General features: G+C 43.1%; 2 protein-coding genes across 3 annotated transcripts; one reads left to right on the top strand and one right to left on the bottom strand.

Moving 5' to 3' along the window:
* The first annotated feature begins 194 nt into the window (after nucleotides 1-194).
* On the top strand, nucleotides 195-16,940 carry ODR4 (odr-4 GPCR localization factor homolog). Of its 2 annotated transcripts, XM_082286850.1 has the most exons (14): nucleotides 195-331; nucleotides 2,190-2,323; nucleotides 2,422-2,553; nucleotides 2,943-3,038; nucleotides 4,156-4,262; nucleotides 4,989-5,025; nucleotides 5,149-5,289; nucleotides 5,864-5,959; nucleotides 6,442-6,507; nucleotides 7,802-7,930; nucleotides 8,600-8,690; nucleotides 9,660-9,845; nucleotides 14,920-15,012; nucleotides 15,781-16,940. In XM_082286850.1, exons 2-14 carry the CDS (start codon nucleotides 2,225-2,227, stop codon nucleotides 15,846-15,848), a joined length of 1,341 nt encoding a protein of 446 aa, XP_082142976.1. In that variant the 5' UTR covers nucleotides 195-331; nucleotides 2,190-2,224; the 3' UTR covers nucleotides 15,849-16,940. The 2 variants fall into 2 exon arrangements, with proteins under 2 accessions (XP_082142976.1, XP_082142977.1); XM_082286851.1 differs by lacking the exon at nucleotides 4,156-4,262 and having other exon boundaries at nucleotides 4,984-5,025.
* Nucleotides 16,941-21,358: 4,418 nt separating this feature from the next.
* Nucleotides 21,359-24,822, bottom strand: PDC (phosducin; the record flags this gene model as incomplete). Its single annotated transcript, XM_082287191.1, has 3 exons — nucleotides 21,359-21,883; nucleotides 22,977-23,137; nucleotides 24,762-24,822. 3 exons carry the CDS (start codon nucleotides 24,820-24,822, stop codon nucleotides 21,359-21,361), a joined length of 747 nt encoding a protein of 248 aa, XP_082143317.1.
* Nucleotides 24,823-26,124: the final 1,302 nt, after the last annotated feature.

Raw genomic sequence — 26,124 nt, 5'->3', positions numbered from 1 at the left:
TCTGTGCCTCTAAGGTGTTCCGTGTGCCCGGGAGGTGCGGGAGAAGCGCGGCCGCTTCCGCCACTCTCAGCATGGCGGTAAGGGGGCTCGGCGCTCCCTCTGCGCGCCCTTTTCCCGCGCTCCGCTCGGCATTGGCGTGAGTCATCTCCCTGCGACGCGGCGCTTACCGATGACGTAGAACCGGCCACCTCAGTGCTTGGCTGAGGCAGCGGCGGCTGCCGAAGTTGAGGATGCGGAGGTGCTGATCCCTGGGGTCTGGAGGCGCTGAATCCAGGGATGTGCAGGTGCTGAGCCCTGGTGGTCCGGAGGTGCTGAGCTCTGGAGTCTGGAGGTACTGAATCCAGGGATGTGGAGGTGCTGATCCCAGGGGTCTGGAGGTGCTGATCCCTGGGGATGTGGAGGTGCTGATCGCAGGTGTCTGGAGGTGCTGATCCCTGGGGATGTGGAGGTGCTGATCCCTGGGGATGTGGAGGTGCTGATCGCAGGTGTCTGGAGGTGCTGATCCCTGGGGAAGTGGAGGTGCTGATCGCAGGTGTCTGGAGGTGCTGATCGCAGGTGTCTGGAGGTGCTGATCCCTGGGGATGTGGAGGTGCTGATCGCAGGGGTCTGGAGGTGCTGATCCCAGGGGTCTGGAGGTGCTGATCCCTGGGGATGTGGAGGTGCTGGTCGCAGGTGTCTGGAGGTGCTGATCGCAGGTGTCTGGAGGTGCTGATCCCTAGGGATGTGGAGGTGCTGATCCCAGGGGTCTGGAGGTGCTGATCCCAGGGGATGTGGAGGTGCTGATCCCAGGGGTCTGGAGGTGCTGATCCCAGGGGATGTGGAGGTGCTGATCCCTGGGGATGTGGAGGTGCTGATCGCAGGTGTCTGGAGGTGCTGATCGCAGGTGTCTGGAGGTGCTGATCCCTGGGGATGTGGAGGTGCTGATCGCAGGTGTCTGGAGGTGCTGATCCCTGGGGATGTGGAGGTGCTGATCGCAGGTGTCTGGAGGTGCTGATCCCTGGGGATGTGGAGGTGCTGATCGCAGGTGTCTGGAGGTGCTGATCCCTGGGGATGTGGAGGTGCTGATCCCTGGGGTCTGGAGGTGCTGATCGCAGGTGTCTGGAGGTGCTGATCCCTGGGAATGTGGAGGTGCTGATCCCTGGGGTCTGGAGGTGCTGATCCCTGGGGTCTGGAGGTGCTGAGCCCGGGGTTCTGGAAGTGCTGAGCCCCGGTGTGGGGATGCGGCTGTGGGGGCATGAGTTGAGGTGTGTGAGCACCTTCGCTTGTGGACGCTCAGGATGCCCTTTGCTTCCTCACCCTGTGCTCTTGGGCTTCAGCTTTTTAATGCTTAATTCTTTGGAAGACCTCTCCAGGTGTGAAGGGTTTTTCAGACCAGCCCTACTGGGAAGGGAGGGGAGTCTGTGGCAGCCCCCGTGCCCTGGGTTCTAGGGGGGAGCTGCAAAGGTGGCTCATTGGAATGTCCACAGATGCTGTGCTTTGAGTACTTGGGAATTGGAATGAAGGTGGTGTAGGACATGTTCAAGGACATGTGTGGAATTCAGCAAGTCCCTGTGTGAATGGAAAAGTGCATCCTTTAAGAGTATCATGCAGCAAGATATTGTTTCTTGAAGGCATTCCAAAATTCAAATCATGTGTTCAGTTTTGGGCTCCTCATGACAAGAAAGACATGGAGGGGCTGGAGCATGTCCAGGAAAGGGGATAGAGCTGAGGAAGGGGCCAGGGCCCCAGGAGCAGCTGAGGGAGCTGGGAAAGGGGCTCAGCCTGGAGCAAAGGAGGCTCAGGGGGAACCTTGTGGCTCTGCACAACTCCCTGACAGGAGGGGGCAGCCGGGGGGGGTTGGGCTCTGCTCCCAGGGAACAGGGACAGGAGGAGAGGAACAGCCTCAAGTTGAGCCACGGGAGGTTCGGGTTGGACATTGGGAAAGTTCCTTCACTGAAGGGGCTGTCCATGCCTGGGAGAGCTGCCCAGGGCAGTGGTGGAGTTCCCATGCCTGAAGGAATTTGAAAGCTGTGTGGATGTGGCCCTTGGGAACACGGGTCAGTGGTGGCCTTGGGGGAATGGTTGGACTCAATGACCTTACAGGGATTTTTCAATCCAAATGATTCTAAAGGATCTTTGTGAGACTTGTTCTCCTGTACCCATTGCAATGTATGTACCTTTTTTCACTTTATGCATTGTGTGTTTTGTAGGTTGGAACTACAACGCCTCACTTAAACCTGGAGCCATGGGTAGAACTTACCTTGTCGAGGAAGGTATTGGGCAGTACCTGACAGAGCTCAGCACAAAGATGAAGCCATATGTCACTGGCCTGTTGATAGGGCAGGTAAGTGTGGCATTGTCCTTCCATTCATTCCTGTGAATTGGGGAAGCCCCTGTTCACCAGTTTCAAGGTGTGTTTGCTTCTGCTGGTGTTTTGGCAAGTGTTCCCCACAACGGGACTATGTCATTCGGGCTGTGCGAACCCCTCCGAAGGAGCAGCAGCAGGAGGAGAGCGTGGGCCCTCCCAAGCTGGCATCCCTGGATGAGGAGTGGATCACCACACACGCCAGTCAGGTGAGAGCTCACCCTGGGAGGTGACAGAGGGGTGGGAGGAACAAGAGGGAAATAAGATGGACCCAAAGTATCTCAGCACTTGTGTCATGTCAAGCCCTTTTCTCCAAGTGAGAGAGCCTTCCTAACCACGCTGGGCACAGATGTTTAAAACCAGAAATCCCCGTATTGTTTTCAGGTTTTTTGATGAAAGGACACTTGATGTTGCTGAAGGGAGAACACTTGCAGGATGTACTCCTGCACGTAGAGAGTCCTATAAGTGAAAACCAGTCTCCCTTAGTTAATTTCTGCTCTTGGTGCGGACTTGTCTCACCAGTGGTTTTTGATATCTCAAGTTACATGGTTGTTAGATTGCCAATTCCTATTAATAAATGTTCATTTTCATTTCCAAGGTGTCCAGAATGCTCCCTGGAGGGTTGCTGGTTCTTGGTGTGTTTATGGTTGCAACTCCAGAGCTGGCAAAAGACGGTCAAAACGCTTTGCGCAAGGTGAGCGGAGTTCCTACTGGAAGGACAGTAGCATCTTCAGCTGTGTGTCTGAGGAATTTCTTGTCATTGACTTGACTAAAATACAGTTGTTTTGTTGCTTTATTTCACAAATGTTGTGCTTTGATGTGTGGGTTTGAGACTGAAACCTCAAAAATCTCTGTCCTGTGGGACACTATTTGTTAACCTCCTGTTTGTTACTGCAATAGTAAATCTGAATTTCTATTTATTGTGTTTATCTGTATTTACTGAATGTGGACAGTCTGGCTTAGGAAAGCATCCTGAAGGTTTATATTAAATCCTTGTGGTACAGGTGCTAGTGATGTTAACATGTTAGCTTTCCCTGTCTGAATCACTCATTTTAGAGGTGTTTACAGTAGTGAAAGATCTATAATTCTGATTTCTTTAAAAGAAACATCTTGTCTAGAACTTCTGCATTTGACTCAGGAGTGTGGGATTAAATTTAAAACATACTCAGAACTATCCGATAGACTTAAAATGCATTTTTGTTACATTATTGGGGTATCTACTGCCATATTTAGTTTCTGTTGTGAAAATGTATGTTCATTTTATCATTTTTCTAACATAGTCATGGTGAGTGATTTAAGCATGAGCAGGTTTGGCACCCTGAGATCCAACAGTCAATTTTGGCAGTTCAGTGTAATTGCATCTCAGTTGTGCTTAATGAAACTGGCAGCTGGCTGAAAAAGGTGTCCAGGTGATCAGTGATTACTGAATTAAAAATTGGGTTTGTTTTTTGTTTATATAATTAGTAGCTATTTTGCACAGCTTTCCTGACCCAGCTGATAGGCATAAAACTGTAATATGTCTGTGGGGGCAAAAGCATATGGGTTGGAGATGCGAGTGTGTGCTGCTTGCTTTGGTTTATAAGGGAGCTAAGTTAAGATTTCACAGGCCTCTTTCACTTTGGGGAAAGTGCCTCTGAATCTCTCTTGAATGTTCTTTTAACGTGACATTTTGGTGATGTGTAAGCTGTGTTTCCTTCTTATGCATAATTTTCATATCACTTGGACTTAAAACTTTAGTACAAGACTGTTCTCCAGGAATTAGAGTGCATATTTTTGTGGGAAAAATCCATAATATTTTTTTTGGTCTTTAGCTAATCTTCTCAGTGGAAAAGTCCTTGAGTAAAAGAAGGCTTTGGAAACTTGCTGAGGAGGAGGTCTCAGATAGAGCAGCTCTTCAAATCTGTTCTGCTACAAAAAAGTATCCTTTATGAGCAAGGTTTATTGACTGAGGCTGCTACCCCAACCTCTTTTATCCAGTTATTGCTGAATAAATGAGAATTAGGGAGGAGGAGACTGTTTAAGTTCAGCTAGACATGGCTAAATTGAAATAATGAAGTTTTCTGATTAGCCATGGTTAAGACTATTGACCCTCTTGTCCTTGCAAAATTTCCATCATTTCTTGTGAGGTCTGTCTGTGTGATGGCATCAAATGATACCTTTCCCAGTCAGTCTTGATTTGCATAAATTGAAAAAAAAAACATCTAAATTACTGTTTGGCTTCTTGAATTGCCGTTACCAACGGTGCTTCCATGGAGTGGGGGAGCAGCAGGCCTGTGGAATCACTACTAGAGCTGCAGCAGAATGCAGGAGCTGTTGGTAATGACATAATACAAGGAGAGAAAGCAAGGATTTTTCTCTGAGAGGAGAGAGAGATGAGGACAAATTGCAGATTGGTGCCTTACTGCTTCTCCTCTCAATACATGTTGATCTTAATTTGTTTGTAAGAGATGCACAGCATCACTGGGGTAGCTGGAGATTATGGGAAAATGTTTTCCCACCTCTTTTTATGCTGATGAAAGGTGAGAGCTTGCTCCAGAGCATAAATTAGCTCAGCAAGGAAGTTTAGTAGAGGGCAAAGTTAATTGGGAATTGTTCTTAGTTGTTCCCTTGCTTTTCACTGGATCTTTTTCTTTAAGTAGCACAGAGTAGTTTGCCGAACCTACGATGTGCAAGACCCAAAGGTAAGCTCATCCTGCTGTGCCACACGCAGCTTTTAATGCATGGCAAGTAATGCTAAAACCCAAAAGAGCCTCAGTACAGTGCTTTGGACGGATGCTTTATGGCTTTGTTCTTCCTGCTCTCAGAGTTCAGCTAAACCAGCAGACTGGAAATACCAGAGTGCTCTGACTGCTTCCTGGTTAGCTTTGGGCTGCACAGTAAATGTGAACATCCACATTCCACTTCTTGCTACTTCCCCCAACCACGACCTGGAGAAGAATACCAAGGTAACTCACTGCCTGCACCGGTTCCTACACACCAGTAATGACACTCATTTCTCTGCTGAAAATTAAATAAGAGAGAGAGAGTTGAACAGTGCAGGAGAGGAGTAGGACTAATCAGTGGGGAATGTTTAGCAATTATTCCTCTTTTAGATGTAACTCTTCTGCTGTGCTCAGTGAGAAGTTTCCTTTGTTCAAAATTATGTAATAATTGTCATGAGTATCCCAGGTAACATCTCTGGTGCCTCACCTAGTGAAATGTTACACCCAATCAGAGTAGGGCTATGGGATGCTTTTGCTATGAGTTGACTTTCAGTGGGTTGCAACTGTCTCTACAACCCCCAAATCCCTGAGGTGGCACTTCAGTATTCTGCAATGCTTGTCTCTTAATTTGTTCTGAACGTGATCCATTTAAGGTTTACATTTGGAAAAACATAGGTTATTCAGAGACTTTAAAACTCTCCCAGAGTAACTATTAAAACACATATTTCTATAATTTTCAGCATGTTACTGTCCAACCTATTACTGAAATTCTTTCCTCTTTCTTGTGATTTTTCTTTTGTTTTCACTTATTTTAAAGAATGGGTTAAACCGATGGTCAAAACAGATAGAAGACAGTGTTTTTCTGATCAATGGCCAAGTTAAAGATGAGGATACAGAACTGCTGGAAGGGCAGGTGAGTACCAAACAGCGAAGAATTGATCTCTAATAGATGTATGATTGGAACCTGTGTGTGACAAAGTATTGACTGAGATATCTCCTGTGCAGTATTTATTCATCTGATTGGCTGTTCCAGGTAACCAATACACAGAACTGCTCCTGTTCTCAGCTCCATTCCTGGAGATTGCCTCTCCCTCCTCGGGCAGTGTGAATGCAGTAATTATGTGTGAAGTGACTGAAATGTTTCTATTACAGAGCACGAGTGAGGTGTGAATGTGGGTCATGACGTTTCAGAGATCTGTGTCTGTCACCTCGTTTGGCTGATGGATTCATCTCTCCTTTTAGTTTTGTAGTTCTGTTCTTGTGGCTGGTTTCTAAGTGCCATTTTTCTCTCTTAAAGTCTATAAACTAGGGTACAGTGTATGCCATAGTGAGGAGACTGCCTCAGGGACTTTTCCTTTCCTGTTTCATGATGCAAAGAATTTTTTTCCCCCTCAGAAAAAGCTAAGAGGAAATACTCAGCCCAGCACACAGTTTTCTGATGTCAAGGTTCTGACACAGCTGGTAAGTTTTTAGTGGTTTGCAAAGTATAAGCTTGCCTTTGTATTATAAAATAAAGTAAAAGATAAAATACCAAGGTTCTGAATTATTGTCTAGAAATCCTGCTCACTTATTCCTAAGACTTTTTTTTCCTACCCACATATTGAATGTGGAACTGATTGTTGACAGATCTGCATATTTTGTGCCTTTAGAAATTCTTGTGTTGTCCATGAATTGCATAGTATAGCTGAAATACTGGAAAACAGGTTATGGAAAAGAAGGCCTGTGACTAATTCCTTTGGTAGTAGGATACCTGTAGATACCTGTGCACATTGATTTCAAGTGACTTTGCATCTGAAGTTCAGAGTCACCCCCACAGTTCAGTTGACAGCTTGCCCTGACTAACTTGGACGTTCACTTGGATGCTTTTGTCAGAAGCTCAGCTGCCAGCTCTGGATTAAGGCACAGATCCCATGAGCTGAATCGTCATCTGGAACTGCTGGATCTATGTCAGGAGTTTCGTCTCTACCAGAGCTGTGAAGAACCATGAATTTGGTGCCCCAGTCTAGGTCCTGAAGTCCAAATGTGGCCAGGCATTGTTTCATAGCCTTCTATGTTTTGTCAGGTAGTTCCTGGTTTCTCAAAGTTGTGTTCAGTAAAACTAGAAATGTATCCAGTGCCATTTTAAAGACTCCATGAGTACCTCAGCTTCTTTTATTACTATGTTGTTACTGTCTATTGTACTGAGGTTAATTGCTGCAGGGAGAGGAAAACTTTTTTGGCAGAAGTGGTTTGTGCAGTTGGTGTGGAAGTTGTGCATCTCCCTGTTTCCAGGTGTTGTCCTGGAGTGTTTCATGCCACACTCATTGTTGTGGTATTTAGGGAGAGCATTTCTAGGCAACTGTTTGATGCAGCTCTCAGTGTGACCACGTGTATAATTTAGTACTGACTGATGGGATGACTCCCAGCACACCCTGGGTTACACTGATTATAGTAAACATGAAAGCTTCATTGTTTAAAAAATGTCCGAGAAGGATTTATCAGTTGCAATACTGTTATTTTCCACAAGCCTGGGAAGTTTTAAAATCTCACAGATACAAGTGTTTGAAACACCTGGAGAGATAAATGCATTTTCCATAATGGAGAAGAGATTCTCAATCTTACCTAACTGAACGAATAACTAAAATAAAATTAGTTATACGTGCTGAGGGAAGCAGATTGTGTGTAAACACCTGCTGTTAATTTGTTGGTTCTGCTTTTAGTGACTCTGCTGCAAGTGCCCGGGCCTGAGATAAAAGTGGCTGTGTTTGTTCCTCAGTGCCAGGGCGCGAGCGCCAGGTCCACGGCGACGGTGCAGGTGTGCAGCGGCTCCATCAACCTCCGGGGAGCTGTCAAGTGCAGGGCCTACATCCATAACAACAAGCCCAAGGTTAAAGAAGCCATTCAGGTACTGAGCAGGGTCTTAGTCCATCAGAAGCATTCTTCCGAAATACACGGGACTTGCCATACTGGTTTTTCTTTGCCAGAATGGTCTGAACTGGGATGAAAATGTTGGACAGGGGGCTTATTTTAGAAACCATCCATGTGGGGTCAGTTAGTTTTTCTCTTCTAGACAATATGTGTGCTGTGGGTAAGGCAGGGCTCTTGGGAATCTTTGCACAAACTGTCAAAGCGATTAAGCTTTGAAGAATTCTCTTAAGAAAAAGTTGCAGACTATATTTTTATATTTGTAGAGGTAAGATTGAGATTTACTTGCTGAATGATTTATTTTTTTGCCCTTACTGAGTCAATGCATTGTGATTTTTTTTTTTGGTTTTCCTGATAAATAGCTAGATTATGTCAGTTCTTATCCTAACAATCCAAAAAAACTTTCCTCAGCTTTTCATTTTTGTTTTGTGGTTTTCCTCCTCGATGCCAATTCTTTTGCTGTTAGCTTCTATTTATTTATAAATTATTATTTATTAATTTGAAAATTCACACTAGTTTTTATTTTCTGGGAAAAAAACTGTTCTTTCATCATGGGTTAAACATATGGGGCTTCTTTGGTTATTCCTTCCTGGTTAAAAGCTTTGCAAATGGCTTTGATATTTCTGATGATTTCATTGTGTCCTTGCAGGCTTTGAAAAGAGACATAATAAACACATTGAGTGACCGGTGTGAAATACTGTTTGAAGATCTGATTTTAAATGAAGGACCTCAGAAAAAAAGTAAGAAATTAAAAAAAAAAAAAATCACCAGCTTCTATTTGCAGTAAATTTTGGTGGTTGTAGAAAATTCTGTTACAGTGAAGTTCCAGTCTGGTTAGAGCAGAGTAAAAAATGAAAGGTATAATTGCTGCTTGTCAACCTTGACTTAAATCTGGAAATTTTTTGTCAAGTTTGTGTCCTTTGGCATCACAGCTTTCACACCATGTTTGTGTTCAGTTCCTGTGACCACAAAATGCAATTCCAGCTTCTTCCTCACTCATCAGAAATTTTGTGATTTTTTTTAAAACTTCTGTAGTTGAAATTCTTGTCTCTGAAGTTCCAGCTGTACCTTGCACTCTTTACATTTTTATTTTTATTCTTTAAATCCATCTATAGTGTTCCTATTAATATTGAAGTCTGTTAAAACTTGGTAGAGACCAGATCTCTGAGCTCGTGCTGGGGACTCTTTAAACTTAATTCAGTGCAGTGGTGTCGTTGTCTTCTTGTTGTGTTTGAACCACAAAAGAGTTAATTGGCAAATCAATGGGAATATCTTCGGTAGGGAGAGCATTTTCCATTGCACGTAGTTCTGAGTCCCCTCTCTAGGTGGCACCCGAACTTCGTGGCTCCGAGTGTGACACCTCTGCAATCCTTTGTGCTGGTGAAATCCTGCTCCTCGGGGAGCTCTTACCTGCAGGCTCTCCCAGAGCCTTCCTGCAAGTCATTCCAAAGAGGAGAAAAGCTCCTCTTAACGTTTTATGGTCTGCTTTGGAACTGCCTTGGGTATTTCTGGAGAGATTAATAACGTAAGGACATCAATCCATATAATAGCAGCCAACTCAACCAGGCATGTCTGAAAGCAGAGTTTTTACAGAGACCTTGAGCTCTTCTTTGGCAATGGCTTTATCTTAGGCTCAGAGATTATGGAGGAATCTTATCATAACTGTCAAGGCTTTTATTGGGATGGTATTTCTCCCTCTTTCCTTTTAGATTTTGAGAGGGAATATCATGTCTTGCCTCAGAGACTGTTTGTCCCAGTTGCTGGATCCAGTGTGATGCTCAGTGATTATAAGTTCGGTGATGAGGCTGCTGGAGAAATCCAGGAACGTTTTGTGGAGATGTTGGATCAGCCTGTGCAAGCTGAAGAAATCCACATAGCTGAGGACATTAGCACAGGTAAATATCTGAGAACCAGGGCAGGCTGGGTCAGGGGCTAGGAAAATGCTGACTAATGGCATAGGCCAGTTTTATCCAGATATGGACAGCCTAAATTCAACTTACTTCACGTCCAACTCTGAGGATTTATAGCAGTTCATTACAGCTTGAATATATTGTGGGAAAACATCAAGTTTCTTGCAGTTTGTGTTTCTTGGAACAGACTTCTCTTTCTTCTCTCAGATATTTTGGTTTTTCAGTGCAGCCATGGCTGCAGCCTGTGAATTGCAGTAGAAACATGAAGAGATGGTTAAACAAGGTTTCCGTGTGCCATTCTGCTCATGAATTAGAGGGGATCCTTTATTGACAAATAAACTCTTAAAAAACACCCTGTGAAGCTTTATTTTTCACATGAATATATATATATTTACACTTTCAGTAGTTCATCTTTTTAGTGTTAAGTAGTTTTGAGGAGAGTTAGAATAAGGTGAGTGATTTATTCAAATCTACAGGTTTTTCACTACAGAATTAAGAACTTAAAAAATTCTACTAGCAAAACATGCATGTAGTCTAATTTGTCTTTCAGGAAGCTTTCATGCTAAACCTGATGTTTTAAAAAACACCAAATACCTTTCTTTATTCTGAGTGTTTTAATTTATGTACCAAATGCAGTGCCCAAACCTGAAGATCTGTGGTTCACCCAGAATAAAAACAAAATTGAGAGCGCTTTTCATTTTCTACTGAATGTCTTACAAGTTTATGGTCTGATTATGAGACTGCTATCTTCCCTTTAATGCAGATATTTTGCTATAATCTAGTTACTGGGTTCCTCTTTCTGAATATTTCTGGTTTATATCATTCCCTGCTGGGTTTTTTTCCCTTGCAATGTTGATTTCAATGTAGAAATCAAATATGACATTGAAATGCATCTAATAACATTTCCTGTGGTCTTACGGAAGAGATTTTACTCCCCCTTTTTTTTCCCCCATCAACATGCATATGAGCTGCAGGTTCCAGTTTTATAATTTAAATGAGTAAAAAACCCAACACTAATTCTCAGCTAAGAACTATGAACACTTTAGGATGTTGGTGTTTAGGGACATAAACTGGTCAATGTAACCATGACTTGCTGTGCAGGGTGAACTGTGAGTATTCTCCTTGACCTACTTGTTTGCTTGGAGGGGGTTTTGAGTTTCCTAACTTCAGAGCTAATCATTACTTCTTGTCTTTCTAAATGAATCAGCTCCCCCCCAGGCTTTAACTAGACCTGTTAGCTATGAACTGACTCATCATCTTGACGAGTAAGAGATGTACAGAAACCTCAAGGAAAACAGGAAAGCCAATAAAAATCTCTCTGGTATTACTAGAGTAACTTTAATACTCTTAAAACTAATTACTACTGAGCTTTAAGGAATCTGTGTAGCTTAGAGAAGCAAGTAAGCATTGTTGTAGCAGTGGAGAGAGATGTGGGAGGAGAGAGGTGATGATTCAGTTCAGCTTTATTGCTTGTGTAAGGCTGTGTGAGCTGCAGATAGGAAGGAAACACCTTTCCACTAACAGCAGGGCATTCCCAAAGATTAATGCCAATAATAGGTGTGACATGATGGCCACAAAATGAGCTTGGGTGTTCTTGTAGAGTTAACTGGGGGGGGAAGGGGGGGGCTATAGTCCTTTTTTTTTTTTCTTTAAAGAAAAGCAAATTAAAGTAGGTTTGTATTTTCATTAAAAAAAACCCCAAACCCACAAATTAAAGTAAGTGCATAGAAGAGGAGAGAGAAAAACATTCAAGGGGATTTTGGTAAAGCCTGGCCTTGTCCTGGTGACCACCATAAAGTTTGTCCATGGAATGGGCTCTGTTAATAGCAGTGATATCAATAATGCTATCAGCACAGCACCGTTCATTCTGATAATTAGTGTTGAGGCATGAGGCATCTGTGGTTTATTAAAATCACAAGTTATTTATACTCTTTTATCACACCAGGAAGGTCATTTTAGAAAGAGTCCTGTTAAATGCATACAAAGTGTTCTGCATTCTAAAAAAACCAAATTAATTATGGAATTTGATTTTTATTGTTGCTTTGGTAGGAAATGTCTGAGTATTGCTGTAAACGTGTTTTTATGTTACAATGGGAGTTTATGGTTTCCCTTGTGTAAAGGCTTTTCCAGTGCATCATATTGACGTGGGAAGCATGTGTTGTTTCTCTAAGCTTAGCTCTAACTTTGTTAATAGTAGTCAATATTCAGTAATAGGTTTGTAGAGAATTTTGTCATCAGCGTTTCTGTTTGTGTCACAGTTCCTGTGGTCTGAGGCCCCTACCTCGAATTAACTGGAAATGCTTTTCATACTGAGGTTCTGGGGAAAGTTTGCTGATAAAAAGAATTCTCTAAAATTCAAGAACACAAGCAGGCTTTTGAAATAATTTGGGGTTTTGTTGCTCTTTAAAATATGCACTTTAGAAGAAGAGGATCTAATCAGTATAGGCAAAAGATTTATTTCTTAAGCAGCTTTTAGTCAAAATGGGAAATTTTGAGGTCAGTTTTATGTGTTTACTGAACTTGGGCTCTCCTGGTGTCTCCTGCAGCTTTAGTCTCTTGACTCCTTGTACACCTCACCAGTGGGGGCACCACGGGGTCATGCTTTAAAATTGCTATATGGAAAATAGAAAGTAAACCCCGAGCTATTTATAAGTGAAAGCCTTAAATAGCTCTAACACTGTGATTTCAAGGTATTTAGTGCTCTAATACAGGCAACTGAAAGCTCTGCATTTCTGATTGGCTTTACTAAATCCCTGCTCCTCCTCAGTGCAGGGGGTGGGCTGTTAAATACCCTGAGTGGATAGACAGAAATAAGACTTCAGCAGTGGTAATCACTTCCCCATCTTGGTTAGGAAACTGAAGAATTAAGGATTCGTATAATTGGTACTAGAAAACATCTGCTATGAAAACTCTTTAGTGCTACAGCTGCTTCACATGCAAATCTTCCAGAATGTGATGCCATAAAGGCCTGTGGTAACCAAATAGCTCAAGGGTGGTTCTTTTTTCTTTTTCCCTTTGTCTTTTTACCTTTTTCCTGCCTGAACAAGCGAGGAATGTGCGGCTGCCTTGATGTGCAGCTTCCAAAGGTCCTGTCAGCATAGGGAGGCACAAAGAAACCTCAAGTTAGAGGGCACAGACCATCCTACCTGCTCATCAAATGTACAGCAGAAAGGAACCTGCTGGAGCTAGACTTCAGACGTGGCTCAAGAAATGCAGTCAGATTATCCCAAAGTGGGATTTTTTAAGAAATTCAAAACTCTGGACAGAACTTCTCTTACTGTACTAGTTAAGATACTTACTGAAAACCTATATTGCAGCAATTAATAATGCCTCTACTCTAGCTGAAGACTTCTACTCACATTTTAGGCAGCTGAGGGAGTGTTTTTCTTGGCACAGAGAGGATAATGATCTAGCTATGGCCTCATTGAGGACCAGTGGGATTCAGGGATATTTGATACTTTCTCTTCGAAAAACACACTTTGCACTGAAATGTTATCTTGATTTTATGTGTATGTGCTGCTTGCAGAGAGATCTCCAAGCAATGTTTTGCTTAATATATGCATATGTATAGATGTCTGTATATCTGTGTAACTCACTGTCCTGTTGAGTTTCATATCAGACAGTGATTTCTCTGCTGCAGTACATCCTGTAGCAATTTGGTGCGTTTAGGAATAAAAAACCTAAAGACAGGTTGTAAAAGCCTAGTTTGGGTGGTTTTGTGTAACAGATGTTGTGCAAGTTTGACTTAAGGAGATTTTGAAGACAATCATCCACATGACTCATGTTAGATGAAACAACCTTTCTGATCATGTCTAGATTATCCATTTCCACCACAGCTAATGATAGAGAAAGTACTTCATGAATTATTTGTGTATGAATCACACAAAGGATGTGCCTTATTACTCAAGTATGTCATTTGTGATTTATTGCTGATGGACAACGCCACTGTGGAAATGGAGATCTGTTTTTATTCAGATCAGTGTCCCATGGCCTTCTAAACCTGATATCTGGTGCTGCTGGAGGTTTCCTTGTTTCCTGAACAGTCTGTTAGGCTCGTTCTCTTATCTGAGCCTGCCCATCCCACTCTTCCCAGACACATCCAGCTCCCACTGCCATGACAAACACTTTCTCTTACCCTTTGCTCGTGCAGAAGGTGCCTGTGGTCGTAGCTACTGAATTGCAATCCAAACTTCTGGCAAGTGAAGTCTTAGCAAACTCGTGGAAACGGGAATGCTGCAAATTGAAGGCCATTGGCCCACCACCATCAAGCAGCCTTATCACTGAGGGGTGTGTGGCATACTCCATGCTGGCTCTGTGTGGCTCAAACAAGTTGGGCTGGAGGACTGGAGGTTAATCCCCTTCTTTGTCTCCTGCCCCTCTAACAGGCTGGATATAGCCAAGGGATTAGGGAGATCTTTGCAAAGGAAATAGATACAGGTTTGAATCCCATCCGCCTGGAAATAGACTTAAGCTCTCTCACATCCTGGCTGGGCAGACTAAGGATTTAGTAATTCTTCCAAAGAGGAATGAGTCCTCCATACCTGCTGTGAAAGGGTATTTTTAGGGGATCTTCAAAAAGAAATTTCTGTGGTTGGAAAAAATGCGTTTCTGGATGTTGGGTAGGGAAGTGCTGGCGGGCTCATCCTCTCATGGCAGCAGGATTTGCATGTACCCTGAACTTGGGACAGATGGCTCTGAAGGGAACCTTTGATCTTGGAAGGTGCTTACTGATACATTTTGGTGATTCCCTCTCAGGGTAGTCAAATTCTCCCCAGGCTATGCAAAGAGGGTTGGGAGTGTTTCTATGGAAGCAGGGTGTGGAAAATGAGTTTTGGAAGAGGAACTCCTCCTGAAATGTATTTTGTCTCTTTAGTTTTACCTTTCCAGCCATACAGCATAGTTCAGCGATGTGCTGTTGTACCACTTCTACTGCAATAAACTGTTTTTTTCTACTATAAATACACTTTATAAAGTTGATGGGAAGTTCTTGGCCTTTTGCATTAATTCACTGTAAAACACAGCTGCTAATTTTTCCCATCTTTCCTTGATTTCCATGCAGTTGATATTTGTCCAGTGACTGACAGCCTGAGTGACACGCAACAGGCACAGCTGACAAAAGCAACGTTGCTGTTGAAGCTCCAACAAAATATGGGTATGTTCCTTCCCAGATGTTTGCTATGGCACTCCAGAACCTGCAGTGGGCCCTTTCAGGACTGTTAACTCCCACAGCATGCTAAGCCACAGAACTCTCCATTGCAACTTCTCCATGGTGCTGCCTCATCCCGCTCTCAGAGATGTGTCTGCACTTAGTACAGCTCTCTGTGCTGTGGGTCTGCTTGTATTGAAATAGTTCCACTTTAGTCAACAAAGCAGTAACTTCTGGTTTCTATTAATTATTAGAATATGGTAACTGGAAGATTAAATAGGAGCAGTAAATATGTGTTTGCTTTGAATGTAAAAATGTTTTCCCTTAAATCATCACTGGGGTGTTTTGGGGTTCTCTGTGTGTCTCCTCAGCTGCATCAGTAATGAGCATGCTAAGAAAAGTAGTTTTTGGGGTAGCTCTTTTTGTTTCTCCTTGTGCTCATTCCCCCTGACCCACCCTCCCCTCCCTGCCTGCTGCTGCCTGTGCTGCCCTTCCCTCATTGCCTGTGTTCCCTCTGGCTTTAGGGCTGGTTGTGCTGCCCTTCCCTCACTGCCTGTGTTCCCTCTGGCTTTAGGGCTGGTTGTGCTGCCCTTCCCTCACTGCCTGTGTTCCCTCTGGCTTTAGGGCTGGTTGTGCTGCCCTTCCCTCACTGCCTGTGTTCCCTCTGGCTTTAGGGCTGGTTGTGCTGCCCTTCCCTCACTGCCTGTGTTCCCTCTGGATTTAGGGCTGGTTGTGCTGCCCTTCCCTCACTGCCTGTGTTCCCTCTGGATTTAGGGCTGGTCGTGGCAGCCGCTGTTGCAGTCCTGGCGTCGATCTTCTCCTTCAACTACTTCAGTGATTGATCTCCAGTGATTAAACTCCAGCCACCACAGCTCCTAGGAAGTGTTGGCCACTCACAAGATGGAAACAGCTGGGGTTAATATATTAGTAATTAAGAATTGTTGCCTAAATCTCAGCAGGTAGATGTGCAATATAAACTGTAGGTTCAGTTACCTTGTTCCATCACGCACTTCCTAGATCAAGTAGAATTATGCACTTACAGAATCAAGTAGAGGGTGAATCAGGTTTACAAGAAACTGACCCTGTCGCTCTGTATAAATGAATGATGATAATATTGTTTTCTAGAGAGATCCCTTAAACAAACATAGAACCTTCATTTTCTTCCTCCTGGTTCCTTTAATGCAAAATGCTGCTCCTGGTGTTTCTCAGGGTATTGGTAAAACCTGCATAATGACCTGGTATGACAATTCCTGCTTTAAGGGTTCCTTTGCTAAGAGAAATCTTATTTTATTACAGTTAATTGGGGGAATATTAGTTTTAGTGAAGCCAGCATTTCACCATATGTGTTGTTTTAGATAATACTGGCTAACTAGCATAAAATGCAAATGAATAGTTTCTAGAAGTTTCAAGACTAGACCAAGACAGCCTGTAAATAGCTTGGTTCAGGACTGGAGAACTCAGAAATCAATGAAATGCATAGCATTGCTGAGCTGTGTGTATGCTGCTGGCTTTTATTCAGTGCCTCCTGATGAGGATTTCTCTGTCCAGCTCCAATACAATCATTGTTATTTTGGAATTTTAACTATTTCAGCAACAGTTACACCTAGGCAGGTCTTGTGGGTTATCTTGTAGATACAGGCAAGTTGTCAAAATTATTGCTAATCAGGATTTTTAGGCTATAAACAGAGAGCTTTCCGTGATGAGAGAGTCTCCTGGGGATGTTGGCCAGTTGCGTGTTTACTTGACATGAGGAAGGTGGAAGGAGGGAATGAATTCTAGTAAGGTTAATAAAGATAACTTGTGTATGAAATGTGATGTTTACTTGGACCTGAACTACAACAGAAGAGAATTAAAGGCATTTTAATACCAATGCAAATTTCTTTTTTGTTTGAAGGCAGTAGAACACAAAGAAAAAAATAAACCCTTTGATTCTAAAGCATAATCAAGTATGTACTGGGATACCTTTATTAAAGGCAACTCTGAGAAAGGTGTCTTGACTGCTGTTGCCTCACCTGTGTATTCTGTTTTTACATGTTTGGAAAAAACAGCTGCTTTTAGTATTGTAAGTATATTTTGAAACACAGTGTTGACCTTCTGTGCTCAGCATTGCTCAACTGGGACCTCCTGGAGCGAGGTGAGTGTTGTAATGGAGGCACTGGGTTCAGCTGGTTTATAATTTTATAATTTTATAATTGCTTTTTATTCTGTGCCAGTGAGTGGAATCAATAGGCAGGAATCAGGAGGTGGGATGACATCCAGGGGAGGCTGAGGGTTATCCAGAAAATGGGAGTAATTTTGTAACATGCTTCAGAATATGGTTGGTTTAAAAATTGCTCTGCTACAGCCTCTGTTAGAGGGAGGAACAGGGGTGTAATTAGGAGAAAGGAGCTGTCTTTTGTCCTTTTTTTTGTAAGGAGAATAGGGTGTGCTTTTGGAGGTAAAATACAAAATGATTATTCTTTAGTTGCCTGTAACACAAAACTCAGCCACAGAAGTGAGGTACAGCATCTCTGACACCAGAGAAGAAAATTGTCCTGAAACACTCTTCCTATAGTTATTCTTGTTTAGTGCTTGTGGTATCAAAAATAGAGCTTGTTGGAATGTATTATTCCATGGATCCCCTTGCAAAGAACTCTGGTTTTCTTCCCCTCTGCAAGCTTATGCAGTGCTTAGTAAATGTTTCTTTTCTTTGTGGTGATGGTCAAATTAATCCTTCAGATTGTAAGTAACTAGGTATCAAGGATCTGTGGAAGTCTGATTTTCCAATTTGGGCTCTGGTGGAGATTTCAGGTGTGATGTAGGAGACTGTTGACATTTGTGCAATAAGAAATTAATCAACCCTGTCAAAGAAAAAAAGAGTAATTTGACTTGTACCTACAGATTGAGCCTTCCAGTCATCCTGGTGTGAGGAAATAGTGGATGTAGAAGAAAGCAGGTTCTTGCTTGTCTAAGAATTACAGGACTAACCAAGAGGGGATTTCGTTGTCCCATCCTTTCTTGTACCATTTTGTGCCATTGATAGCATAAGAAAATGAGGGCTTTAGGATAAATTTAAATGTGTGTGTAAGAGAAAAGGAAAACAACCTTTTAAAAATCTGTTTCCTGACTACTGCATAACTCTAGCTCAGGTTTGATTGTAGGTTTATCCTTTTCCTACGTGTATAATACTCCAAAGCTTTCAGTCTGTCAAAACTCCATTGTGACTGACACTGAGCTTTGTTAACTCATGTCCATGATTGCAGATATATATTTATTTTAATATGTAAGAGTCCAGGGTAATGGTTTCAACTTCCACATCTGAAAATCAGGCTCTTCTCAGTATAGTTCTAAAATTTATGACACAAAATAGTTTTATAGAATCATTATTTTCTGTGCCATGGGGTTTTAAAATGTAGTTTTAAAAATCTCAGTGGTCTTGGTCACTGAGGTTTATGATTCCTCACATCTGAGGGCAGCATTTGGTGTGGTAAGTTTTGACAGGTTGTGATGGTGTGTGGCCCCAGCTGGGACCTAAGGACCACACAGGGCTTGTTCGCCTCCCTGGGGCGAGGGGCAGGAGGGTTGGAACAAAGATAAAACTCTTGGGTTGCAATAAGAACAGTTTAATAATTGAAATAAAGTACAATATAGTAATAGCAGTAGTAATAATAATGAAAAGGGGGATAACGAGAGAGAGGAGTACAAGCCAGACAGATGAGTGATCCCAGTGCAGTCCCTCACCATTCACCCACTGATGCCCAGCCTGTCCCCCAGCAGCCATCGGCCCTCCCGGCCAACTGCCCCAGTTCACACTGGGCATGACATCCCATGGTGTGGAATATCCCTCTGCCCAGGGGGATCAGCTGTCCTGGCCATGCTCCATCCCAGCTTCTGGTGCAGCTCCTCAGTGGCAGAGCCTGGGACACTGCAAAGTCCTTGGCTGGGGGTAAGCTCTGCTCAGCAACAGCTGAAACATCAGTGTGTTATCAAAATGATTCTGTACTGAATCCAAAACACAGCCCTGTCTGGGCTGCTGGGAGGAAAAATAACTAGCCCAGCTGACAGCAGGACACTGGCATCTACCAGAGGCTTTGCTCTCAGCCTGAGCAGCAGTGACACCAGTGATAATTTGTTCCCCCCTGTGCTCCATCAGAATATTTAGGGACACTCGGGGTCTCTGTGACTTGGAGTCAAAAGGAAGAGTAACCAGAGGGCAGAGTAGCAGGAAGGCTGTTCCCATGTGCTTATTGAAGCATTTAGCGTTTGCTACTCAAAAACCTTCGTACAGTAGTAAATGTTTGAGTCAAGTCTTGCTTTTTGTTTTTAAGGTGTTGGGGTTTTTTCCTGCAGAAACTGATAACTGCTGTGATCAGTTTTATTTGCAACTTCATTAGTCATGAGCTTCTGTTGAGGCTTGGTGCCACATGTGTGTTTGCTTTTTGGTTCTTAAATCACAGGTTGAAGAAAATCCTTCTTAAGCATGCTTAATCTGTCTCTTAAATTGGAGTGTCAACTTATTTCTTACAGTAGCTATGGGTGCTGCTTCTGTGGTGCTACTGTTGGGATTTTGTGCTTTCAGCCTTATTCTCAAGGAAATGAAGCTTATGTGATGAGGCTGCTGATGTACAGCCTGATAGCTTTTAAACCAAGTTGGATGAAGAGGGAAAGTTCTCGAGGAAGTTAAGTTCTCACAACTTAAATGGAGATTTTCTTGGTGTGTAGAGGATAGAAATTTTTCGTGTCTCTTCTTTAAAACACATCATTAACAAAATGCAAGGGAAGTATTGTCCTGCTACTCAGGTAACTGGTTACTTTTACGATGGACAAAAGATAATTCAGTATTTTCTACCTAAACTCCTATAAGATCATTGGATTTTCATGCTGTTTGGTGTATCTGCAAATATTCTGAAGAGACAAATGAAATGTTAGCATGAAAGTGACTTTACCTGAGGGGTCAACTTTACGCTTCAGGAAGGGGAGAGAGGACTGCTCCAAGGGAAAAGCTTTATTCCTTTCACCTGGAGTTCCATCAGAAAGGCTTGTCACAGTCTCTCACTCAGCAGTTTACAGCATGGAAATAATGACATTTTGGGAACATGCTATTTGAATTCTTGGTGTAATAAAGTCATGAATTGTTTTACCGGTTAGAGAAGATTGTACGAGAGATGATTAATAAGGTGTACATGAGGTGAGGTTTCTAGAGCTCTGTTAGAATAGTCATCCATGGCAAAACAATGTTAAAAGTAGAAATTCAGTAGTACTTTGACAGTTTCTAAAAAAGAACAAACAAAAGAGAAATAGTCTTTAACATTTTGATCATCTCAAATGTTATCAGCCAAACTGTGCTGTTAAGATCTTTAGGAAGATACAGATACTTCCATTCTCAGAGTCAAACAGCCTTTAGCTTTGGCAGTGTGCAGAAGTCACTGAAGGGTTTCTAATGTTTTGTTGTGTTGTATCAAGTGGAGAGAGAGAGGAATGTTTATAGTGAGTTTATCCCATGTCTTCCTCTCAGATAGATTGTTAAATTGTAGTTCTCAGCAGCTTCCCTTTAACAAAACCTGAAACTTTGAGTTTAGTAAATGTCTAATGAGTGCTTACTAGTATTTCACGAATTTAAGGCTAAGGTTATGTACTACCAATATATTTCGCACTTCCAATAGCAGCTTTTGAGAGCTGATAAGCTTTATTCAGAGTTATTACATAAGCACAACATACTTTTCCAGAAACTGACAGACTTTTTAAATACTGCTGCTCAGCATAGGGAGCTCCCATGAACTGAAATCAGCTGAAGCTGTGTCTGTGTCAGCTGTTTGGGTGAAAAACGTACATGAGCACTGAGCTAACTTCTCTCTTTGCATCAGTATTGAATATTAAATGTGGAATAAAATAATGATGTAGACACTTGAGCCATTTAGAAATGCAAGGACTTTGGGCTGTTTGTCTGTCCTTTAAACTGCTTGTTCCTGCCAAAATCAGTAGAAGTGAATCAGGGGTCAGGACTTGCTGTAACTTCAGAGCATGGAGATGGCTTTTTGTGTGCACAGAGAGATGGACCAGTCCTGTCCCCACTGAGATGAAGGACTGGTGCTTTGTGGAGACAGGCATGGGCCCTCAAATTTGTTTTTCCTGTATTTCTTAAATATCACTGCTGTTCTTCCTATTATTGTGGCTGGCATAGAGATATGTACAGGACTGCCAGTTGTATGTGTTTTAAGTAGAATCCACATACTAACAGTTAAACAATTTTTATGTCTTTGTATGTTACAAATATATCAGCAAAGACCACCTTCTCTAAGTGGGATGCGTGTTACTGACATTGATTTACAGCTGACTGAAGAGGAGAGGGAGGCAGTGAGGACTATGGCTCTAATTATTCAACATCTGGCTCATCTGTGCCATTCCCCAGCACTCGAAGCTCCCTCTCAGGTAGCAGCCCATACTCATTTAGGAAAGCCTCCACATCCACAGCAAAAAACTCCTCATTGAACTGTTCAGAGACACTAATGAAATTGCTCAGCAGCTCCCCGGCCTTGTAGACCAGTAGGGAGGGGAGCACCTCGCTGGAGAAGCGATCCCCGGCGCCCGTGCTGGAGGCCTTGATCTTGCAGAACTTGACGGTGGGGTACTCGGCCGCCAGGCAGGTCAGGCTGCTGTTGAGGGCCTCGCAGCCCTTGACGCCGTCCTCGTAAATGTGCACGATGACCGTGGTGGTTTTGTGCTCCTTCTCCACGGCCTCCAGGAACTGTTCCCCGTTCTGCAGCTCGCACACGAAGCCAAACTTGGGCCCGAAGCTGAGCCGCTGGTGCATGTCCTGCATGCAGCGCTTGCGGTACTGCTGTAGGCAGCTTTCGTCCTCCTGCGTGGCGTGAATCAACTCGTACTCCTGCATGCTCATCTGGGAATAGCCAGAGAGTGCTGTTAGTCACTGGGAACCCCTGGGAGCTGGAATGGGGACAGACCCACCTGTTGTCTACAGAACCCTGAAAATTGAGCCAGAAGCACCATCACTCCCTACAGTGACTTTGGGAGGTCCCGTCGAGAGACAGGTGCAGATCCTGTCTCAATGCTTGCCTGTCAACATGCTGGTACTGACAGCAGTGGCCACATTTGGCAAAAATTTATGGATCTCTCAGAGCCCGTGGAAATTTTGCCAGTAGTGGGGCAGGTTTAAGTCCTGTGTTATTGGGGGTTTGGTTCTCCCCTGTTTCAGAATTAGTAAATGGTCATGACTGATGTTCAGGCTCAGAGCACTATCCTGACTGATAGGTTCTTAAACACATTAAAAATTTTCCATTGCCTTAACCAAGGATGGAGCATTGTGGCAGGGAAGGGAGGAAGAAAGATCAAGCTGTGCTGTACAGGATAGATGTGAAATACACTGCTCATTTTACTGAAGTTACCCTTTGCTTGAGAGAGGACTGGATAGAGAGAATCACAGATCCATTAAGGTTGGAAAAGTCCTTCAAGATCGTCAAGTCCAACTATTAACTCAGCACTGCCAAATCCACCTCTAACCCATGTCGCTAAGCACCACATCCCTATTTTTTGGGTGCTTTCAGGGATGGTGACTCCATCAATGCCCTGGGCAGCCTATTCCAACGTTTGGCCATCCTTATGGGGAAGAAATTTTCCTGATATCCAATCTAAGCCTGCCCTGGAACAACTCAAGGCCATTTCCTCTCATCCTGTCCCTGTTCCCTGCGAGCAGAGCCCAAGCCCTGGCTGCCCCCTCCTGTCAGGGAGTTGTGCAGAGCCAGAAGGTCCCCCCTGAGCCTCCTTTGCTCCAGGCTGAGCCCCTTTCCCAGCTCCCTCAGCTGCTCCTGGTGCTCCAGCCCCTTCCCCAGCTCCGTTGTTTTGCACATGTGTTCTGTCTGCACTGTGAGAGTTCTGCTAAGTTACACAGAAATTGAGTGGCAATTCAAGATTTTCTACCTTATAACAGGCATGTTTTATATAGAGCCAAAATTAATTCCTTTTGCTTTTCTTACCTTACGGCAGAATCTCTCTCTGGTATCTTTATCATCTCTGCTGAAAGATCTGTGTGGTGAAGACATTTGTCTAAGCATTTCTTTCTTGCTCGGGGGTAAGGAGTCTCCATCTTCACTCTCTAATTTGAACTTCCTCCAGTCATTGATCACACCTTTGGGCCCTAAGAGAGATGAAGCTGGGTGAGAAAGTGGCTGCAACAAGAGGTTTCTTGAGAAGTTTCTGTTCTTTGCTGGTTTTTCCTTCTGTCCCTCAGTTTATGTGTCCCTCCTCCTTCCAAAGCACTCTCCAGGAGTGCTGAGAACCAAAGCTTTGGGATCAATGTGTCCCAAAAAGAAAGAAAGAGGGTTTTTGTAGCCTGGATCACTTTGGTGATCTGGTTCCCATCAGGATCCTTTGGAAGGATTGTGGTGAACTACATGAGCAGTTAACATGGATGAGGATGTTGAAACCTGTTAAAACTGCCATGTTGGCCAAAGGTGATGTTTGGTAGACAAATATTTGATTTCTTTATAAACAGGATCTTTACATATTAATTTAAATATTTAATAAAATTTAAATATTAAATGTGTATAAGGACTCAGAGTAAAACTAAGAGTGCAGGACATTTGAGATTATTTTTAAAAAACCCAAACAATACATGTTGCACTGGAAGAGTAACCCGTAAGGCAAATGATAATTCTGATTGTAATGCAGATCTTGGTCTTTGGAGCTGCTTGATTAAACTGCTTAAATTTTGAAACTGGGAAAAAAATTAATTTCGAAATTCCAGTGCTGTTTTTCAAAATGAAAAATTTTAATCTGCATCTTAGGTTTTAAAGCACAAACAAAGAATACTTCAGTGTTTTCAGAGGTGAAGTTTCCTATGGAAAATTTAGAGAAGACCGGGTAGGCAGCTCTCATTTTCACACAGAAGATGTGATGAAAGTGAGATATAGTGCATGTATATACTTTTTTTTTTTTTTTTTTTTTTTCCCATAGAATGGTTTGGGGTGGAAGGGACCTTAAAGCTCATCTCGTTCCACACCTTCCACTAGCTCTGTTGCTCAGAGACACATCCAACCTGTGTATACCTCACAATCTTGGCCAACAGCAGCAAGGCTGGTTGGGAAGGAACCCCGGAGTTATTACAAGGGCGGCATTTATTATAGCTCCAAGGAAAAGAAGCCTTTGGAGCACAGGGAGGGAATGATTGGCATCCTGTTACCTGTCAATGGGGTGGAGGAGATGATCCCTGGCTGTAGAGCTGAACACAATGTCAGTACTCATAAAAATCCTGGTGATTGAGCACTGGATTAAAAAGAGTGATGGTTTTGAGTGAGGCCTCTTTTAAAGCTTCTAAATTCTGTGTTTGCCATAAGGGGCATTTTTAGCTCTGAGTGTTCCTTCTGTAAGAAGGGAAAAATCATTTTGCCTTTCTAGTGAAACGCTATCACCTAATTCTAGCGTGGGTTTTGTTGCTCTTTTGTTGTCTTCTCTACTCCCCTGGAGAACAAAGTGAAGAAATAAACCACAGGAGTGAGGCAATAAACCAAAAGGTGGCTTTGTCAAGTGTCCCCTGCATTTGGCCTTTGCTTCAGGTTTGAGGAGGAGCAGCACAACATTGGGTATTACCTGTCCTCCATGGGGGCTGCCACTTGCAAATACCTTCTCATTGCCTTTGGAACCTGTGTTTTTGTGCAAGAGGTTTGGCCAATCCACTGGAACTACTGGAATTCTGGGCTTCCCCAGTGAACATGAACATTTTCACTTATTTTTAGGAAAAAAAACCCAGTTAGTTTCCTCGCCTGTGTGTGTTGCCTGTCCTTCAAAGTTGTCTTCCAAGCTGGTGTTGGCATTTTCTTCCATTTCAGTGGCTGGAGTAGGAGATGCTGCAAGTCCCAAAGGGAGAACAGTTAATAACAGGATAGCAATGGGATAAGCTTACAGCAGGTACAGCACAGTGTGTAATTTCCTGCAGCTGGTGAGTATCAGTGAAGATCAAAATACACATGGTAATTATGGAGCTAGTCATTGACCCACAGAAAGCAATTGGGATATATGTCAGTCTTCTTAAAAAGGTGTCTGGCCAGATTCTCAGGTGAGCATTCCTTCATTATGGTGTTCCTTCCCAGTCACTGGAGAATATCAGGGATGTGGTCATGGGAAATGGTGGGTGTAAAACTTCCTGTAATGCCAATGTGTACTGAGTATTTTCTTTCTTTTCTTTCTTTCATTCTTTCCTTCTTTTCCCTCTTGGAATTCAGAACCTATTAATTTTCCAAGTGCTGTAAGTATTTATTTTTAAGGGTTGCCCAGACTGCTCATTTCACATACAGAAAATGGAGCCAAATATTTGAACCTGTTGGGCAAGAGACCTCTGAACATCCTGGAGCTGACTGGGCCATGTTTGTTGCAAAACAGCAAACCGATGGTGGTTATAAATTAAAATCACTTTCTTGTTCCACCCTTTCTATAAACCAGGCAACCCAAGGAGCCAGGTGACACTCTCAGGGCACTGTGATTCCCTAACACCCTTTTTGTCTCTTACAGTGGTGTTTCTGAAGTAGAACCACACTTATTTTGAGTGTTCCCACCAAGGAGATGATCCTAACTGGGTGGTGCCAGAGCACTACAGAGCAGCCAGAAGTCTTAAAGCAGGTGATTGGAGTGTTCCCATTAAGTCTAGACTAGTTTCAGCTGTTCAGGTGCTAAGGTAAGCTTTGTTTGCCTTCACAGTAGCAAAGATGATCTCACGCCATAACTGCCTTATTTAAAGGCTGCTGGGGTGTTAGACTGGAGTGATAAATAGTGGTGTATGCACAGGAGGGAATGTGCCTTCATTTTTCTATAGCAGTATCAAGAGATAATGTGGAATAACAGCTGAGCAGGATACAAGGTACCTGATTCCTGTGTGTATTGAGACTAAAGCTGATTAGCAAATGTGCAAATAAGTTGTTCCATGCATGTACCTGTGGCAATTAATCAAAACTTGTGGGAAACATTGCAAGTAAGTTTGGAAGAAAAGCAGGTAATGAGTTAAGCTTTATTAGTATAAATTCTGTAGGTTGCTCCATAGATAGGTTGTCATTGCTGCATAGATCCTGATTACCAGATTAATTGCTATTCCCACAATTCTGAAATAGAAATCTGAAGGTAATCCCATCTCAC

Source organism: Coloeus monedula (assembly GCF_965178545.1).
Source record: "Coloeus monedula genome assembly, chromosome: 9".
Lineage (NCBI taxonomy): Eukaryota > Metazoa > Chordata > Aves > Passeriformes > Corvidae > Coloeus > Coloeus monedula.
This window is presented reverse-complemented; position numbering and strand designations above follow the sequence as displayed.